General features: G+C 46.8%; 1 protein-coding gene across 1 annotated transcript; it reads left to right on the top strand.

Moving 5' to 3' along the window:
• The first annotated feature begins 248 nt into the window (after positions 1 to 248).
• LOC121546147 (epidermal growth factor receptor kinase substrate 8-like protein 3) lies at positions 249 to 21,514 on the top strand. Its single transcript, XM_041857191.2, has 21 exons — positions 249 to 332; positions 2,275 to 2,324; positions 5,025 to 5,088; positions 7,451 to 7,521; positions 7,723 to 7,787; positions 7,932 to 8,090; positions 8,818 to 8,967; positions 9,512 to 9,603; positions 9,682 to 9,782; positions 10,251 to 10,396; positions 11,737 to 11,863; positions 12,115 to 12,185; positions 12,832 to 12,906; positions 13,117 to 13,262; positions 16,420 to 16,585; positions 17,483 to 17,521; positions 17,633 to 17,931; positions 18,586 to 18,676; positions 20,628 to 20,830; positions 21,102 to 21,234; positions 21,423 to 21,514. The coding sequence occupies exons 3-21, from the start codon at positions 5,048 to 5,050 to the stop codon at positions 21,465 to 21,467; spliced, it is 2,220 nt and encodes a 739-aa protein (XP_041713125.2). The 5' UTR covers positions 249 to 332; positions 2,275 to 2,324; positions 5,025 to 5,047; the 3' UTR covers positions 21,468 to 21,514.
• The last annotated feature ends 76 nt before the right edge of the window (positions 21,515 to 21,590 follow it).

The raw sequence follows: 21,590 nt of genomic DNA, 5'->3' as shown, positions 1-21,590 counted from the left end.
TGTAGGGCTGGTCCTTCTCTCCGTCACCCCTGGGGCCTGTTCAGGAGAGTGTAATGATACAAATCCTAATGCTTTGAACAGATATGATTGTTATGTCGTGCAGGGCATTGTTACAGCTCGTTAGATTTCTGTCAACGTTGTAAGATTTTCACCTCACTGAATACACCCTAGTCTGGTTGACTTTGACCGTGACGTTTCCAAGCTGGAAGTCCAAGGATGGATATTTGTTGCTTTTTACCTGCCCGATGGTTTCGGATGCTTGTCTTCAACGTGTGAAATATGAGCGGGTTGGTTATGAACCAGTGAACTGAGGACACCGGCTACTTTCACAGGTAATATTGGACTTCATGAATAAAGCGTAAGATACTATACTGTAATGTCTGAGGGATAGACCGTAAAATAATAGTATGAGCTTTGGATTAACGTTTGTTGGCAGTATGAAGTTCTATGTTAATGTCGGAAGTTAAACGATTTGTTACTGATATCTCCATCAGTAAATATAGATTTTTTTGTGACCCACAGACTTTTAAGCCAGTAGCGAAATCGATCGCTAGTGTCACCTGGGAGGCAGTAAATGTGCTATGAACTACACTGAACAAAAATATTCTAAAGTTTTACTGAATTACATTTCATATAAGGAAATAAGTCAATTTAAATAAATTCATTAGGCCCTAATCTATGGATTTCACATGACTGGGAATACAGATATGCATCGGTTGGTCACAGATACCTTTAAAAAAGAAAGGTAGGGGTGTGGATTAGAAAACTAGTCAATATCTGGTGTGACAACTATTTGCCTCATGCAGCGCGACTCATCTCCTTCACATAGAGTTGATCAGGCTATTGATTGTGGCCTGTGGAATGTTGTCCCACTCCTCTTCAATGGCTGTGCAAAGTTGCTGGATATTGGCGGCAACTGGAACATGCTGTCCTACACGTCGATCCAGAGCATCCCAAACATGCTCAATGGGTGACATGTCTGGTGAGTTTGCAGGCCATGGAAGAATTGGGACATTTTCAGCTTCCAGGAATTGTGTACAGATCCTTGCGTGCATTATCATGCTGAAACTTGAGGTGATGGCGGCAGATTAATGTCACGACAATGGGCCTCAGGATCTCATCACGGTATCTCTGTGCTTTCAAATTACCATCGATAAAATGCTATTGTTTTCGTTGTCTGTAGCTTATGCCTGCCCATACCATAACCCCACCTCCACCATGGGGCACTCTGTTCACAACGTTGACATCAGCAAACCGCTCGCCCACATGACGCCATACACGTCATCATCACGGTACAGTTAAAACTGGGATTTATCCGTGAAGAGCACACTTCTCCAGCGTGCCAGTGGCCATCGAAGGTGAGCATTTTCCCACTGAAGTCGGTTACGACGCCAAACTGCAGTCAGGTCAAGACCCTGGTGAGGACGACGAGCACGCAGATGAGCTTACCTGAGACGGTTTCTGACAGTTTGGCAGACATTATTTGGTCCTGTAAACCTACAGTTTCATCAGCTTCCGGTGGCTGGTCTCAGACAATCCCGCAGGTGAAGAAGCTGGATGTGGAGGTTCTGGGCTGGCGTGGTTACACATGGTCTGCGGTTGTGAGGCCGGTTGGACGTACTGCCAAATTTTCTAAAATAATTTTGGAGGGGGCAATGGTAGAAAAATGAACAATCAATTCTCTGGCAACAGCTCTGATGAACATTCCTGCAGTCAGCATGCCAATTACACATGTTGTGTGACAAAACTGCACATTTTAGAGTGGCCTTTTATTGTCCCCAGCACAAGGTGCACCTGTGTAATGATCATGCTATTTAATCAGCTTCTTGATATGCCACACCTGTCAGGTGGATGGATTATCTTGGCAAAGGAGAAATGCTCACTAACAGGGATGTAAACAAATTTGTGCACAATATTTGAGCGTATTAAAAATGTATTGGATATTTTATTTCAGCTCATGAAACATGGGACCAACTCTTTACATGTTGTGTTTGTATTTTTGTTCAGTGTAGTTAATGTTGCTGTGATGGTAACTGGCAAGCACAGGAGGACGGCTTATCATAATGGCTGGAATGGAGTGAATTGAATGGTATCAAACATGGAAACCATGTTCGATACCATTCCATTCAAGACATTACTATGAGCTGTCCTCCCCAATTAAGGTGCCGCCAACCTGTGCTGGCAAGGTAAGCTGAGGTTGAGCTTACCTTTTAGCTCAGTGTCGCATAAATACAGCTCTTATTTGAGTTTTCTATCTAATAACCCATTTTAAAGGAGGAAGACAGTTGTTCAACTATCTGCTGCTGAGTGAATAGAACATTGAGGTATGTATGCTGCTGAGTGAATAGAACATTGAGGTATGTATGCTGCTGAGTGAATAGAACATTGAGGTATGTATGCTGCTGAGTGAATAGAACATTGAGGTATGCTGAGTGAATAGAACATTGAGGTATGTATGCTGCTGAGTGAATAGAACACTGAGGTAAGTATTCTGCTGAGTGAATAGAACATTGAGGTATGTATGCTGCTGAGTGAATAGAACATTGAGGTATGCTGAGTGAATAGAACATTGAGGTATGTATGCTGCTGAGTGAATAGAACACTGAGGTATGCTGAGTGAATAGAACATTGAGGTATGCTGAGTGAATAGAACATTGAGGTAAGTGTGCTGCTGAGTGAATAGAACATTGAGGTATGTATGCTGCTGAGTGAATAGAACATTGAGGTAAGTGTGCTGCTGAGTGAATAGAACATTGAGGTATGTATGCTGCTGAGTGAATAGAACATTGAGGTATGTATGCTGCTGAGTGAATAGAACACTGAGGTATGCTGAGTGAATAGAACATTGAGGTAAGTATTCTGCTGAGTGAATAGAACATTGAGGTATGCTGAGTGAATAGAACATTGAGGTATGTATGCTGCTGAGTGAATAGAACACTGAGGTATGCTGAGTGAATAGAACATTGAGGTATGTATGCTGCTGAGTGAATAGAACATTGAGGTATTTATGCTGCTGAGTGAATAGAACATTGAGGTATGTATGCTGCTGAGTGAATAGAACACTGAGGTATGCTGAGTGAATAGAACATTGAGGTATGTATGCTGCTGAGTGAATAGAACATTGAGGTAAGTATTCTGCTGAGTGAATAGAACATTGAGGTATGCTGAGTGAATAGAACATTGAGGTATGTATGCTGCTGAGTGAATAGAACAGTGAGGTATGCTGAGTGAATAGAACATTGAGGTATGTATGCTGCTGAGTGAATAGAACATTGAGGTATGCTGAGTGAATAGAACATTGAGGTATGTATGCTGCTGAGTGAATAGAACACTGAGGTATGCTGAGTGAATAGAACATTGAGGTATGTATGCTGCTGAGTGAATAGAACATTGAGGTAAGTATTCTGCTGAGTGAATAGAACATTGAGGTATGTATGCTGCTGCGTGAATAGAACATTGAGGTATGCTGAGTGAATAGAACATTGAGGTATGTATGCTGCTGAGTGAATAGAACACTGAGGTATGCTGAGTGAATAGAACATTGAGGTATGTATGCTGCTGAGTGAATAGAACACTGAGGTAAGTGTGCTGCTGAGTGAATAGAACATTGAGGTATGCTGAGTGAATAGAACATTGAGGTAAGTGTGCTGCTGAGTGAATAGAACATTGAGGTATGTATGCTGCTGAGTGAATAGAACATTGAGGTATGTATGCTGCTGAGTGAATAGAACACTGAGGTATGCTGAGTGAATAGAACATTGAGGTATGTATGCTGCTGAGTGAATAGAACATTGAGGTAAGTATTCTGCTGAGTGAATAGAACATTGAGATATGCTGAGTGAATAGAACATTGAGGTAAGTATGCTGCTGAGTGAATAGAACACTGAGGTATGCTGAGTGAATAGAACATTGAGGTATGTATGCTGCTGAGTGAATAGAACACTGAGGTATGCTGAGTGAATAGAACACTGAGGTATGTGTGCTGCTGAGTGATAGAACATTGATGTATGCTGAGTGAATAGAACATTGAGGTATGTATGCTGCTGAGTGAATAGAACATTGAGGTAAGTATGCTGCTGAGTGAATAGAACACTGAGGTATGCTGAGTGAATAGAACATTGAGGTATGTATGTATGCTGCTGAGTGAATAGAACATTGAGGTATGTTTTGAGGTCTTGCCATGCCCTTTTTAGAAGCCTCATCATTTGTATTGCTGACGAAATGTTCCCTGTTAAGCGATGAGAATTCCTAGACCTGAGATGTTATTTTGATTCCTAGACCTGAGATGTTATTTTGATTCCTATGCCTGCTATCAGTAATGACATTACTTTAATGATTTGCTTTCTTGTCAGCATGTTTATCTTATATTAACTATTTCACCTTAACCTTAACCCTTCACCTGTTGTGTTGGATTTGTACTGATGTGTGAACACTAGGAGATTGGCAAGTGTTTTACAGAAATGGACAACCACTATGAAAGACTCAAGTTTCTCAAACAAATCCTTGGTAGTGATTTAACCAGTGTCTCACTGATGCAAAATTAATGTGTAACTCAGCTTGTTCCTTCTTGGTTTCCTTTTACTGTTAAAGTCATAACTGAATCATGTCTGGAATTACAATAGCTGTCTCAGCTTTTAATACTGATTACTCAATCAGAACTAGGGCGGCAGATAGCTTAGTGGGTAAGAGCGTTGTGCCAGTAAATGAAAGGTCGCTGGTTCTAATCCCCGAGCTGACTAGGTGAAAAATCTGTCGATGTGCCCTTGAGCAAGGCACTTAACCCTAATTGCTCATGTAAGTCGCTCTGGATAAGAGCGTCTGCTAAATGACAAAAATAAAAAATAAAAGAACTAAAGGGGAGTGAGCTTCCATGGAACTAGAGTTGAATGATGATTCCAAGTCAACGTTCTGTGATGCGTGGTACATCAGAGGAAACATTCCTTCCTGTCCTATGATGTATCACAGCATGTCACACTGTTTCACAACACCTGCTGATGCGCTACCATGACCTTTGCCCTTTGCAGATTGGTGACGTCACGATTCCAAAATGTTCGGGAGTAGTAGCGGGCTGTTTTCCAATCAACCAAGGTACAGAATACACCTTTATTCTCATTTTCTTGTGTAGTGTATTAGGATTATGTCTTTGTTAATGGGTTTTTAAGTGGAACTGAAAGAATGTTTATCTTAGTTCAAAAGTAGCCATTTTTAGGGTGACGCCCCAGGGGAGACAGGTGATTGGACAGCAAAGGGAGCAACCCATATTTTTACATTGTTTATAAGTATATGCTGAAGGCACAGGGGGGCAGAGCGACCATTGCAATCTGGGCCGTCACTCTCCGGGTGTCATGACACCTGTAACTTATGCTGAAAGCTTGTGATATGAATAAACTTATGATCAAGGTTCAGTATGAGCGGACTCCTTTGTTTATCAGCAATAATTGCCAGCATTTACTCGATACGACACTTGATTATTAAGCGAGTTGCTAGATCCAGTCAAGGAAAGACCGTAGTGATAACGTGATCAACCACTTTATATACAGTGGGGGAAAAAAGTATTTAGTCAGCCACCAATTGTGCAAGTACTCCCACTTAAAAAGATGAGAGAGGCCTGTAATTTTCATCATAGGTACACGTCAACTATGACAGACAAATTGAGAAAAACAATTCCAGAAAATCACATTGTAGGATTTTTAATGAATTTATTTGCAAATTATGGTGGAAAATAAGTATTTGGTCACCTACAAACAAGCAAGATTTCTGGCTCTCACAGACCTGTAATTTCTTCTTTAAGAGGCTCCTCTGTCCTCCACTCGTTACCTGTATTAATGGCACCTGTTTGAACTTGTTATCAGTATAAAAGACACCTGTCCACAACCTCAAACAGTCACACTCCAAACTCCACTATGGCCAAGACCAAAGAGCTGTCAAAGGACACCAGAAACTAAATTGTAGACCTGCACCAGGCTGGGAAGACTGAATCTGCAATAGGTAAGCAGCTTGGTTTGAAGAAATCAACTGTGGGAGCAATTATTAGGAAATGGAAGACATACAAGACCACTGATAATCTCCCTCGATCTGGGGCTCCACGCAAGATCTCACCCCGTGGGGTCAAAATGATCACAAGAACGGTGAGCAAAAATCCCAGAACCACACGGGGGGGACCTAGTGAATGACCTGCAGAGAGCTGGGACCAAAGTAACAAAGCCTACCATCAGTAACACTATGCCGCCAGGGACTCAAATCCTGCAGTGGCAGACGTGTCCCCCTGCTTAAGCCAGTACATGTCCAGGCCCGTCTGAAGTTTGCTAGAGTGCATTTGGATGATCCAGAAGAGGATTGGGAGAATGTCATATGGTCAGATGAAACCAAAATATAACTTTTTGGTAAAAACTCAACTCGGTCGTGTTTGGAGGACAAAGAATGCTGAGTTGCATCCAAAGAACACCATGCCTACTGTGAAGCATGGGGGTGGGAAACATCATGCTTTGGGGCTGTTTTTCTGCAAAGGGACCAGGACGACTGATCCGGGTAAAGGAAAGAATGAATGGGGCCATGTATCGTGAGATTTTGAGTGAAAACCTCCTTCCATCAGCAAGGGCATTGAAGATGAAACGTGGCTAGGTCTTTCAGCATGACAATGATCCCAAACACACCGCCCAGGCAATGAAGGAGTGGCTTCGTAAGAAGCATTTCAAGGTCCTGGAGTGGCCTAGCCAGTCTCCAGATCTCAACCCCATAGAAAATCTTTGGAGGGAGTTGAAAGTCTGTGTTGCCCAGCGACAGCCCCAAAACATCACTGCTCTAGAGGAGATCTGCATGGAGGAATGGGCCAAAATACCAGCAACAGTGTGTGAAAACCTTGTGAAGACTTACAGAAAACGTTTGACCTGTGTCATTGCCAACAAAGGGTATATAACAAAGTATTGAGAAACTTTTGTTATTGACCAAATACTTATTTTCCACCATAATTTGCAAATAAATTCATAAAAAATCCTACAATGTGATTTTCTGGAGAGAAAAAAATCTCATTTTGTCTGTCATAGTTGACGTGTACCTATGATGAAAATTACAGGCCTCTCTCATCTTTTTAAGTGGGAGAACTTGCACAATTGGTGGCTGACTAAATACTTTTTCCCCCCACTGTATATGGGTGTCCTCAGGAAACTGTTGCGACAGTCTACTCTGCAATCCTACAACTCCCTCAGTCAGCTGTTTTCAACTTTGCCGATACTGTGTACTGCACTTCACAGACGCATGTCGATCTGATGTCAGACAACATATCATTTAGTAATGTTGTAGCGCCTGTAAGTACACAGAAGAGTTACTGGTTGATGTGTGTGTGTGTGTGTGTGTGTGTGTGTGTGTGTGTGTGTGTGTGTGTGTGTGTGTGTGTGTGTGTGTGTGTGTGTGTGTGTGTGTGTGTGTGTGTGTGTGTGTGTGTGTGTTGTAGAGGGTTCCCTCAGGAGGTTCCTCCCTCTCAGAGGTCCAGTTTGTCCAGGCCCAGTGCCAAATCCATATACAGTGAGTTCACAGTTCACCTCAATCATGTTTACCCAATGCGGGAATCATTTTAGTAAGCACTAGGCCTAATGATTCAAATCAATATTTCACTAAGCACTAGGCCTAATGATTCAATTCAATATTTCAATAAGCACTAAGCCTAATGATTCAAATCAATATTTCACCAAGCTCTAGGCCTAATGGTTCAATTTAATCTTTCAGTGCAAAGGAAAGAGTATTCAGAAACAATGAACAAACAACCGGACAACTTCCAGTACACGGTGGAGGTAAGGTAAATTATGATTGATTGACAGATTGAAATATATTGTGTGGATCTGGTATGATTTTCCGTCCATGTAGAATAGGAGTCATGTCTCCCTATAACTCTGCTTAACAGCACCTGTAACACATTCTATTCTATTCCATTCTAGCACCTGTTTACACACGAGTTGGACGGCCAAGAGGTGCGTAGCCTGGATGACTGTGTGGCCAGGCTGCAGAGGCTGGAGGCTAAGGGCCGGGTCTGGGGACAGGAGATGATCCTGGAGGTCCAGGGAGGATGCCTCCATCTCATCGACATTGAGACCAAGGTAGCCAACTGTCACCTGTCTCCAAACAACGTATCAACATGTATCTATTGTTTGTATATGGAGACCAAGGAACTGTAATAGATGCATTGTCAATAACAGACATTACTACTTACATTTACATTACTTATTACTGTTAAATACACATTACTGTGGTGTCTGTGTCGTCCCTGACTGTGTCGAATGCTGGTGACACTCTATTTATCCTGTGGAGATCAAAGTTCAGTCAGTCATTCATGTGTGTGAATGTGTGATATAGGGGGTGGGTTTGGAATACCATATTAATGATGCAAATTAAACAAAGTGGTATTGGGTATTGTATAACTTGTATTAGCTTGACCTCATCTGTGTCCAGGCAATCTAATGCTGTGTCTCTATGTTCTCTCTGTAGGCAGAGCTGGAGTCTGTGCCTCTGGGATGTGTAGTTCAGACCAAGGCAGTGTTGGACAGCTGTGCCTACAACTCCCTGCTCACCCTCTCCCTACCCCTCTGTTCTCTCTGTAGGCAGAGCTGGAGTCTGTGCCTCTGGGATGTGTAGTTCAGACCAATGCTGTGTTGAACAGCTGTGCCTACAACTCCCTGCTCACCCTCTCCCTACCCCTCTGTTCTCTCTGTAGGCAGAGCTGGAGTCTGTGCCTCTGGGATGTGTAGTTCAGACCAAGGCAGTGTTGGACAGCTGTGCCTACAACTCCCTGCTCACCCTCTCCCTACCCCTCTGTTCTCTCTGTAGGCAGAGCTGGAGTCTGTGCCTCTGGGATGTGTAGTTCAGACCAAGGCAGTGTTGGACAGCTGTGCCTACAACTCCCTGCTCATCATTATGGTCCAGCAACGCAACAGACGCATCCCTCAGGTCTTCATGCTCCAGTGTGAGGAGGTCGGGGTGAGTGAGAAAGATTTCACCGCCCTAACATCAGTGTACATGGACAAGTTACAGATTTCACCGTAACATCAACCAATGCCGATAAGGCCTTTTCAGGGGAAAGATGTGAAGTGTGTAAATTCACAGTCTGACTCTGGGAAACATCAGTGAACGAGTGGATATAGTAATTTTCGAATTTTTTTTTGAAGGAGAATATCTTGGATAGATTTAGTCAGGGCTGGAATGAGAAAAAAAAGTCACTCTGGGAATTCACCATTGTGACAATACCAGGAACCCAGCTTATAATGCACTTTATACATGGCAAAAATGATTTCACGTTGGGAACTGTGCTCCCATGACTTCCTCCTCTACCCCCCCTCCCAGCCCTGGATGTGTTTGAGGTATCCTGAGCCAGAATGGTTCTGTCTGTTCCTCTGGGCAGAACCCATCAGAGACCTGGACAGGGCTGTCCAACACAATGCTAACACTCCACCTGGTGTCCCCTAGCAGTGTCTTAATGAGACTAACCTGTATAAATAGGAGATTGTTCTGTCTGTTCCTCCAGGCAGAAGCCATCAGAGAAGACCTGGACAAGGCTGTCCAACACAATGCTAATGCTCCTCCTCCTGAACCTCGCAGAGACCGGTACGACATCAGGTATCAGCACACACATACATACACACACACACACACACACACACACACACACACCTCCTGAACCTCTCTCTTTCTCAGAAGTAATCTGGAGAACGTCATTGGTCAACAGGCGAATGGGAAAGGCTTCCGGCCCGTTGATCCTCCTCCTCTGTATGGCAACAGGAACGACAGGGCGTATGGTCAGTCTTTAGCTCTATCTGAAAAGTGTACAAGGCATCAAATCTTTGATTCCTCCTGTCCTTGGTTCCTCCTATCCTTGATTCCTCCTGTCCTTGGTTCCTCCTGTCCTTGGTTCCTCCTGTCCTTGATTCCTCCTGTCCTTGATTCCTCCTGTCCTTGGTTCCTCCTGTCCTTGGTTCCTCCTGTCCTTGATTCCTCCTGTCCTTGATTCCTCCTGTCCTTGATTCCTCCTGTCCTTGGTTCCTCCTGTCCTTGATTCCTCCTGTCCTTGATTCCTCCTGTCCTTGATTCCTCCTGTCCTTGATTCCTCCTGTCCTTGATTCACTCTCATAGGGCATTAAAGGAGAGGCTCCTCCCTTCGGACCTTCTCCTCCAATGAGTTTTGAGAAGGCGGCAAGGAATTTCCTTTCTGCTTCATTGAGTTGAATGCCTAAGGTTGAGATGTGTATTTATCTGTGTGTTTCCAGAGAGCTTCCCTCCCCCTCCAGTCTACAGTCCACAACAGCAGCCGCTGTACAGTCTGGAAATGTATAGAGGGTCGCAGCAGTATGGAGCTAGAGACCAAGCGCCCCCCCAGCCCCAACCTCAATACACTGACACAGAGAGGAGTGTGGTCAGTAATACGTTTGTTACACAACACACACCCTAACCATAACCCCACAGCCTCACCCCCAGCCTCACCCCCAACCTCAACCCTCACCCTCACCCCCAACCCTCACCCTCACCCCCAACCTCACCCCCAGCCTCACCCCCACCCTCACCCCAAGCCTCAGACTCACCCCCGAACCTCAACCCCTCACCCCCCAACCCCCAACCTCACCCCAACCTCACCCCCCAGCCCCAGCCCCAGCCTCACCCCCCACCCCCAGCCTCACCCCCAGCCTCACCCCAAGCCCCAGCCTCACCCCCAACCTCAACCCTCACCCCCAACCCCAACCTCACCCCCAACCTCACCCCCAGCCTCACCCCCACCCCCAACCTCACCCCCAGCCCCAGCCTCACCCCCACCCCCAACCTCACCCCCAGCCCCAGCCTCACCCCCAGCCTCACCCCAAGCCCCAGTCTCCCCAACCTCAACCTCACCCCCAGCCTACCCCCACCCCCCAACCTCACCCCCCAGCACCAACCTCACCCCCACCCCCCAACCTCACCCCCCACCCTCAACCTCACCCCCACCCCCAACTTCACCCCACCCCCAACCTCACCCCCAGCCTCACCCCACCCCCAACCTCACCCCCCACCCTCAACCTCACCCCCACCCCCAACCTCACCCCAGCCCCAGCCTCACTCCCAACCTCACCCCCCACCCCAACCTCACCCCCAGCCCCAGCCTCACCCCCATCCCCAGCCTCACCCCCAACCTCACCCCCACCCCCAACCTCACCCCCAGCCCCAGCCTCACCCCCAGCCCCAGCCTCACCCCCAGCCCCAACCTCACCCCCAGCCCCAGCCTCACCCCCAGCCCCAGCCCCACCCCCCACCCCCAACCTCACCCCCCACCCCCAACCTCAATACACTGGCACAGATGAGTATGGTCAGTAATACATCTGTTCCCTAGCCTGGTTATACCAGACTTTAAGTGCATTGTTCCATCTGGTTTAACCAGGCTATCTGTTCCCCAACATACAGCAGCTGTATTTCAGACAATATCCCCAGATTTTGTAGCCTGGAATTTGAAGTGAATATTGGTCGATTTCACTTTCAGTGAAGTTAAATAAATATTCGGCAACCATTTACCATACGGCCATCTACATAAGCATTAGTAACGCCTCTACGTGCACATCTATAAGCGTCTATAAGTGTGACATGGTGATTCATAAGGCATTCATCACATTTCTATGTAGGTATACATAACGCATCATTTCTCATTTTTCAGGGAACATTTAAAAGTATGTTTCTCAGTCATCCGAGGCGCTTTAGAATAATTCCTTCTTCCATTATTTGTTTGTGTAGGAAGTGTTAAACCATGTGCTGAATGACGTGGAGTTGTTCATGGGGAAAGTATCAGGTGCCGTTCCTAATGAAGACAAGAAGAAGAAGAAGAAGAAGAAGAAGATGAAGAACAGCCCAAAGCAAAATGGTGATCTTCTACAAACAGTGTGGGAAACACTAGGGACAGGACTGACAATCTGATAACAGAAATATATACAACGGGGCCCCGATCCAGGACCAGGTCACCTCTGACCCTTGTATACAACGGGGCCCCGATCCAGGACCAGGTCACCTCTGACCCTGCCATCTGATTTACAATGTTCCTAATGGAAAACCTGATCCTAAATCAAGGGTTTCATACAGGAAAATAACCCTTTGACACTTTGCTCTTTCCTGTAGCTGACAACTCGCCACATTGGGAGGAGTTTGTCGCCTGTCTCCAGAAAATTAAGTATGGATTCAACCTTCTGGTATGTTGATTGTCTGTAACTATCCAAAACCATACAATTATTGTCTGTCTATCCAAAACCATACGATTATTGTCTGTCTATCCAAAACCATAAGATTATTGTCTGTCTATCCAAAACCATACGATTATTGTCTGTCTATCCAAAACCATAAGATTATTGTCTGTCTATCCAAAACCATAAGATTATTGTCTGTCTATCCAAAACCATACGATTATTGTCTATATCTATCCAAAACCATACGATTATTGTCTATATCTATCCAAAACCATACGATTATTGTCTATATCTATCCAAAACCATAAGATGCCGGATATTTACAAGAACTAAGGGTTGACATCAGCCTCACCTCAGGTTTCCGTATCATTCCTATCATTCCATATCATTAATCAATTGTCACTTAAATAATGGGTTTTTCCACATTACCTGTAAATACAGCATACTGTTGCATTACTATAGGAGTTTATTTTCCTGGGTTTGCCTCAGGGGACAGTGTCTGTAGTGTTTACCATAAGCCCATCCCTTATGGCGCTGGTTGTGACACAGTATTGCTGGACTTTGCTTATCTTTCTGTGTTCGTTGGAATGTACGCGTCATTGGTTCTTGTGCTGGAATCCGCTCTGTCGTCATTGGTCCTTTTCTGTTAAAGGGAAAGCTGAATGGAGAGATCCAGAACCCCAGCGCTCCTGACTTTGTCCATTTTCTCTTCTCTACTCTGGATAAGGCGAGTGTCTTCTAAGCAACTATCAGGATTTAAATGTATTTCTGTCGGTCTGTGCTACTTCTCTCAGAGACATCACACTGTTTCTAAATGACTGGATAGAGAGGTCTGATTCAAGCATCCATGAAACCATTAGAGAAGGACAGTTCTGGTTTCCCAGACCCAGATTAAGCCCATCTCTCCGTCCTGTCGTTATCTCTGTTCTCTATCCAGTTGGTGGCCCACTGCCCGCCAGACCTGCCCCCCTCAGTCCTGACCCCCCTGCTAACAGAGCCAGCCCTCACCCTGCTCAGCCAGGTGGTCACCCCAGAGGAAGACCGGCTGTGGAGGGCCCTTGGAGACAGCTGGAACCTCCCCAGGTCAGAGGCCTTTAAACCCCCTATTACAACTTCCAGTGTCCCCTATCTCCCCCTCTGACTACCCCCCCCCCCCACTACCCCGCCCCCCCCGACTACCCCTATCTCCCCCTTAACTACCCCTATCCCCCTTAACTACCCCTATCCCCTCTGACTACCCCTATCCCCCTCTGACTACCCCTATCCCCCTCTGACTACCCCTATCCCCCCTCTGACTACCCTATCCCCCTCTGACTACCCCTATCCCCCTCTGACTACCCCCTATCCCCCTCTGACTACCCCTATCCCCCTCTGACTACCCCTATCCCCCATCTGACTACCCCTATCCCCCTCTGACTACCCCTATCCCCCTCTGACTACCCCTATCCCCCTTGACTACCCCCCACCCCACTCTGACTACCCCCTATCCCCCTTGACTACCCCCACCCCCACTCTGACTACCCCTATCCCCTTGACTACCCCTATCCCCCCTCTGACTACCCCCACCCCCCTCTGACTACCCCTATCCCCCTCTGACTACCCCTATCCCCCTCTGACTACCCCCTATCCCCCCTCTGACTACCCCCACCCCCCTCTGACTACCCCTATCCCCCCTCTGACTACCCCTATCCCCCTCTGACTACCCCTATCCCCCCTCTGACTATCCCATCCCCCCTCTGACTACCCCTATCCCCCTCTGACTACCCCCACCCCCCTCTGACTACCCCTATCCCCCTCTGACTACCCCTATCCCCCTCTGACTACCCCTATCCCCCCCTCTGACTACCCCCACCCCCCTCTGACTACCCCTATCCCCCTCTGACTACCCCTATCCCCCCCTCTGACTACCCCTATCCCCCTCTGACTACCCCTATCCCCCCTCTGACTACCCCTATCCCCCTCTGACTACCCCCATCCCCCTCTGACTACCCCTATCCCCCCTCTGACTACCCCTATCCCCCTCTGACTACCCCTATCCCCCCTCTGACTACCCCTATTCCCCCTCTGACTACCACTATCCCCCCTCTGACTACCCCTATCCCCCTCTCTGACTACCCCTATCCCCCTCTGACTACCCCTATCCCCCTCTGACTACCCCCTATCCCCCCTCTGACTACCCCTATCCCCCCCTCTGACTACCCCTATCCCCCTTGACTACCCCTATCCCCCTCTGACTACCCCTATCCCCCCTCTGACTCCCCCTATCCCCCTCTGACTACCCCTACCCCCCCTCTGACTACCCCTATCCCCCCCTCTGACTACCCCTATCCCCCTCTGACTACCCCCATCCCCCTCTGACTACCCCTATCCCCCCTCTGACTACCCCTATCCCCCCTCTGACTACCCCTATCCCCCTCTGACTACCCCATCCCCCTCTGACTACCCCTATCCCCCCTCTGACTACCCCTATCCCCCTCTGACTACCCCTATCCCCCCTCTGACTACCCCTATCCCCCCCTCTGACTACCCCATCCCCCTCTGACTACCCCTATCCCCCCTCTGACTACCCCTGTCCCCCTCTGACTACCCCTATCCCCCCTCTGACTACCCCCTATCCCCTCTGACTACCCCATCCCCCTCTGACTACCCCTATCCCCCTCTGACTACCCCCCATCCCCCCTCTGACTACCCCTATCCCCCTCTGACTACCCCTATCCCCCTCTGACTACCCCTATCCCCCTCTGACTACCCCTATCCCCCTCTGACTACCCCTATCCCCCTCTGACTCCCCTATCCCCCTCTGACTACCCCTATCCCCCTCTGACTACCCCCTATCCCCCTCTGACTACCCCTATCCCCCTCTGACTCCCTATCCCCTCTGACTACCCCTATCCCCTCTGACTACCCCTCCCCCCTCTGACTACCCCTATCCCCCCTCTGACTACCCCATCCCCCTCTGACTACCCCCTATCCCCCCTCTGACTACCCCTATCCCCCCCTCTGACTACCCCATCCCCCTCTGACTACCCCTATCCCCCTCTGACTACCCCTATCCCCCCTCTGACTACCCCTATCCCCCCTCTGACTACCCCTATCCCCCCCTCTGACTACCCCCATCCCCCTCTGACTACCCCCACCCCCCTCTGACTACCCCTATCCCCCTTGACTACCCCTATCCCCCCTCTGACTACCCCTATCCCCCTCTGACTACCCCCACCCTCTGACTACCCCTATCCCCCCTCTGACTACCCCTATCCCCCCTCTGACTACCCCATCCCCCTTGACTACCCCCCACCCCCTCTGACTACCCCTATCCCCCTTGACTACCCCCTATCCCCCCTGACTACCCCCTTCTGACTACCCCTATCCCCCTCTGACTACCCCTATCCCCCTTGACTACCCCTATCCCCCTCTGACTACCCCTATCCCCCCTCTGACTACCCCCATCCCCCTCTGACTACCCCTATCCCCCCTCTGACTACCCCATCCCCCCTCTGACTACCCCTATCCCCCCTCTGACTACCCCTATCCCCCTCTGACTACCCCATCCCCCTCTGACTACCCCTATCCCCCCCTCTGACTACCCCTATCCCCCTCTGACTACCCCTATCCCCCTCTGACTACCGCTAACTAACTAGCAGAACCAGCTTGAGGAGGGCCCTGGGGGACAATTGGAACATCTCCAGGTCAGCTGCCCCAGACATCCCTTAACTCTTCCCTAATTACCTCTATTCAGACCTAAGGCTTTCTTGGGGCTTAAACTTCTGGATTTTCCCGGGGAGATTTAGCCAATCCTGTACCGATCTGTATCGCTCAACCCTCTGTTTTCTTGGAGAGGGAAAGGTGCTACAGTCCCAGGGTCATTAACAAGTCATAAGAGATTTTCATAACCTTCTGCATCAATGGAGTTAAAAATATGACTTGGTTGTTGAGTGGGTGACTAGCTCAATTAGCGGCTATGACTTGAGCAAAGGTCAAAAGATACGCATCTATAATGTCTAACAACTAGCAGCATGCCAAATAAACAATTTGGTTCCTATAGTAACAGATATCTGGGTTGGTTTACTTGTAAGGTACAGCATTTAACCAGACCTGGGTTCAAATAGTATTTGTTTTCTATCAATTACTTAGAAGTTTGATTGAGCCAGCCTGGTTTGCAGGGTCAGCAACTAGCCAGCGTTGTGATTGGTTTTCAGTAGGAGGTGTTCATTGGTTTCCTGTGTGTTTTTTGTTTTACCAGGTCCAAATGGCCAGATGGTCACATGATCCCACCCTACCACCCAGAATTCTATGATGGTTGGCAGCTGCCCATGCCTGTGCCACCGGCAGCCAATCAGGGCCTGAGCAGGAGCAACAGCCAGCACTTCCTCCCCAGAGAGGAAATGATGCAACAGATGCCTGATGAGGTAAAAAACAAAACAATAAACAATTAACAAATTCTAAAGATATGCCATATGCATTTCAATATTTTGTTAAAGCAGTGAAAGGCCTGAATCCTAATTCGAACTACAGTTAAATGTATCACATTTTTGCTCCAATCTGCCCATGACATTAATCATGATTTCTACAAAATTCAAAGTTATGTGCGGTTTTCTGAAATCAGGATTCAGCCTTAAGAAGCATTTGTTATACAGTATATCAGGGATATCCAAATCTTACCCTGAAGATCCGGAGTACTGCTGGTTGTCTGTTCTACCTGATCATTAATTGCACCCACCTGGTGTCTCAGGTCTAAATCCCTCCCTGATTAGAGGGGATGAATGGGAAGAAAAAAAAGCATTGAATTTGAGGGCTAGCCCAATGTTATGAGGAGTTTCTCTTTGATCTCGTACTTCAGGATGTAAGAGAATATTTAAACACTTAGATGGAGTGTTGATTCATAGTTATTTAATTGTTGCAGTACTGGATTTCATATGACAGGCGGTACGGGCTTAGCCTCTTGTCATCCGAATGACTTGCATAGAAGAATCTCTCAGTTTATATAATGCTTCCCGAGCTACTTCCATCCCACAGTTGCCAACCATTATTGAGTGTCACTCATCTCCTACAATAGGATCCCCCTACATGGTATCGTGTGGCACCATAGCCAGGCCCTTACACCACGTACTCCTTCTAAGATTAGCACAAGTGGCCCCCAATCTATCTTGGCACGCCGACCTTCTGTCACCCATCCGTGACATCACTAACACATGGCGTGCCCTTGTCCTCTCTATATGAGATCAACGACATTAACCAATACTGTATAAAAATACGTTATATCACCTATATATCATTATCTTACTGTAATCCCTCTGTCCTCTCAGGGCAGGAGCAACAGCCATTACATACAGCGGCCTGAGGAGGTAAGACTGACTGGGACAGAAGAGTCCAAGTCCATCCAACATCCTTTAAACTGTATCTTATTGTTGCAATATAGATTTCTCATTTCTTTCTTTTTGTGACCTTCATCACAGCCCATGATGAATTCTCCACCACCTTCACAGCCCATGATGAACTCGCAGTGGAATTCTCCACCACCTTCACAGCCCATGATGAACTCGCAATGGAATTCTCCACCACCTTCACAGCCCATGATGAATTCTCCACCACCTTCACAGCCCATGATGAACTCGCAATGGAATTCTCCACCACCTTCACATCCCATGATGAACTCGCAGTGGAATTCTCCACCACCTTCACAGCCCATGATGAATTCTCCACCACCTTCACAGCCCATGATGAACTCGCAGTGGAATTCTCCACCAACTTCACAGTAAGCTAGAGCATCACTAAAAACAGCTATACTGTTTGATGATATCCTCCAGTGGCGATTTTAGCATGTACATCTTGGTGGGGCAAACTACACAACACAGCACTAAACAATACATTAATTGCACTAAAACGGTGACAAACGGTGCCCACAAACTGTCAGGGCCTACATAAAGCTGTCCCAACACCTTACCCCTGCTACATCTGGCTATCAGCGGAGCCTTGTCTGGCAGCGAAACAGTCAATTCAGCCTCATTTACTGCCTTAAAAAAAAAACATAGCTGATATGGCTGACTTGCTTAAACAAATGTGGTTCCTACTGACAATTGAGATGTACAAACTATGGCATAAAATTTTTAGCTAAACAGGTGTGGCTCACCTGCCCTGAATGACGGGTCGCCACTGATATCCTCAGTAATTCCATAGTGTGTAAAAATCATTGTACTGTATCACATTTTCTTAGAGGCCCTTTTCATTGCTATAACATTGTGATTATATAGCTATTCTATTGCTATTACATAGTTACTACATTGTGTTGCTCCGTCTCCTTTGCATTGATATTACATAGTTACTACATTGTGTTGCTCCGTCTCCTTTGCATTGATATTACATAGTTACTACATTGCTATAACATTGTTAATCTCCTTTCCCACTCCAGTGAGCCGGCCCCAGTGAGGATGCGTGTGATCTATGACTTCGTGGCCAGGAACCACCAGGAGCTGAGCATTATGAAGGGAGAGGTGGTCCAGGTGGGTTAGGGTTGGGGTTGGGGTTGAACCACCAGGAGCTGAGCATTATGAAGGGAGAGGTGGTCCAGGTGGGTTAGGGTTGGGGTTTGGGTTGAACCACCAGGAGCTGAGCATTATGAAGGGAGAGGTGGTCCAGGTGGGTTGGGGTTTGGGTTGAACCACCAGGAGCTGAACATTATGAAGGGAGAGGTGGTCCAGGTGGGTTGGGGTTTGGGTTGAACCACCAGGAGCTGAACATTATGAAGGGAGAGGTGGTCCAGGTGGGTTGGGGTTTGGGTTGAACCACCAGGAGCTGAACATTATGAAGGGAGAGGTGGTCCAGGTGGGTTAGGGTTGGGGTTTGGGTTGAACCACCAGGAGCTGAGCATTATGAAGGGAGAGGTGGTCCAGGTGGGTTAGGGTTGGGGTTTGGGTTGAACCACCAGGAGCTGAGCATTATGAAGGGAGAGGTGGTCCAGGTGGGTTAGGGTTGGGGTTTGGGTTGAACCACCAGGAGCTGAGCATTATGAAGGGAGAGGTGGTCCAGGTGGGTTAGGGTTGGGGTTTGGGTTGAACCACCAGGAGCTGAACATTATGAAGGGAGAGGTAGTCCAGGTGAATGGACATCAACAATCATAGCAGTAAATAATAATAATATGCCATTTAGCAGACGCTTTTATCCAAAGCGACTTACAGTCATGCGTGCATACATTTTTACGTATGGGTGGTCCCGGGGATCTAAATGTCCAATCCAAACCAGAATCAAAACAACAAAATAGATTTAAAAGTGGTTTTCAATATTATAAAAATATGTCAATGAAACAAGTATCTTGTTGACAGACTGTAAGATTAGGTTCTGGGTGCTGAGATTAGTGTCAAATAAATTCTTAGTTGTTTATAGGAGAGCTTGCATTATAGTCATGTTTGGTGTGTTTATACACGGGAAACTGTCGAGCGTGAAAAACCCAGCAGCGTTGCAGTTCTTGACACACTCAAACCGGTGCGCCTGGCACCTACTACCATACCCTGTTCAAAGGCACTTAAATATTTTGTCTTGCCCATTCACCCTCTGAATGGCACGCATACACAATCCATGTCTCAGTTGTCTCAAGGCTTAAAAATCCTTCTTTAACCTGTCTCCTCCCCTTCATCTACACTGATTTGAAGTGGATTTAACAAGTGACATCAAATAGCACTGCTGGGTGATTTGATGTCATAGTCATTCGATCAATAATTTAATAATAGTCTTAGCAAAGGTGTTTATCTTTAATTTACAATCTGTAGAAACTATGAGAATAGAAAGGTTCAGAACTTTTGTGAAACATCACAGCACAGTGGAAAAAAAATATGGCAGCTAGAAATCAAAACGGGATGGTGTTCAGAGACAGATGGGAGGGGTTGAGGGGAGCTGAAGGGTGGGACTAAAAATAATGAGATAACTAATGTAAAATATATTGTCCGTGAAATGTATTTAGTATGTATAAGCTGGAAGTGGGAGCCTAAGTATTATTGTCCATTAGTTTACTCTAGTTAGGGGAGGGGTGGTAGGGTTAGGGGAAAATAATGAAGATGGAAAATATATATATAGAAAATATACAGTACCAGTCAAAAGTTTTAGAACACCTACTCATTCCGAGGTTTTTCTTTATTTTTACACTGTAGAATAATAGTGAAGACATCAAAACTATGAAATAACAAATATGGAATCATGTAGTAACCAAAAGCCTTGAAGTTTGGTAGCCACCCTATTGCCTTGATGACAGCTTTGCACACTGGAACTAGCCCGAACCATGAAAAACAGCCCCAAACAGTGCCACCAAACTTTACAGTTAGCACCATGCATTCTCCTGGCATCCGCCAAACCAAGTGACATCAATAAGGGATCATAGCGTTCACCTGGTTAGTCTGTCATCTGTGTTCCTAATGTTTTGTACACTCAGTGTATGTATTTTTTATTTTTTTCTTCTTCTAGGTAGTGGACAAGTCAGGGCAGTGGTGGAGAGTCCGTAATGAACGTGGTGAGGAAGGTCATGTTGCCAAGAATGTTCTGGAGCCACTGGATGGAGGGGAACCCTGGGATGAGGGCCAGGAGGTGCGCTCCCCTCCAGCACTCAACATGCATTCCAGCCCTGCAGATGTGAAAGCATGGCTGGAGTACAAGTCCTTCTCCAAAATGTAAGACATCACATGCACACCATTTTTTTTTTTAAACCACAGACCGACAAGCTACTGAGGGAGAAGCAAGATATGGTGTTTTCTCTTTACATTAACACTAGCACTGTCAAACTAGTCTCAGCGAGCAGGGGCATGATACGGACTAGAACACGTCTACAGACTAGAGGTGGAGGAACACTGCTAAACAAAGTTTCACTGCTATGGATGACCGAGGTTGAGACGTTCGATTTGTTCATGAAGGCTTTATAACGGCTCTGTGTTGTCACACTAGAACTGTTCGTAGCCTGGCCGTGCTGAACGGTGCTCTACTCCTGGGGATGTCCAGAGATGAGATGAGGACGGTGTGTCCAGAGGAGGGAGGAAGAGTGTTCTTTCAGCTGCAGGCTATCAAGTCCTCCATAGCTGTGAGTGATAGTAGCATACACACGCACACAGAAATACGACACTGATCGAGCAAGCTGAAGTTATAGCTATCTAAGGGTTTGGGTGCATTCCGGGTCAATTCTACTCGACAACTCCCAAGATTAATGAAATGCAGTCTGTGAGGTGGAGATAAATGACAACCTTTCCTTTTCCCTCTTGTCGTCTGCAGCTTGCCAGTGAATCCAACGACTACGGCCCTTATAACGGTCGTTAGAAATAACCAAAGAGCCCGAGGGAGAAGAATAACTATTAAACATTTCATTTGTCCATTTATAGACGTCAGTACATTCCCATAGAATGGTGTGCTGACTAAGCAAAACAATGAATAGCCAAATAG

This window comes from Coregonus clupeaformis, chromosome 30 (assembly GCF_020615455.1).
Source record: "Coregonus clupeaformis isolate EN_2021a chromosome 30, ASM2061545v1, whole genome shotgun sequence".
NCBI lineage: Eukaryota > Metazoa > Chordata > Actinopteri > Salmoniformes > Salmonidae > Coregonus > Coregonus clupeaformis.
The sequence above is the reverse complement of the archived record's forward strand: the minus strand, read 5'-3'. Positions and strand labels throughout refer to the sequence as shown.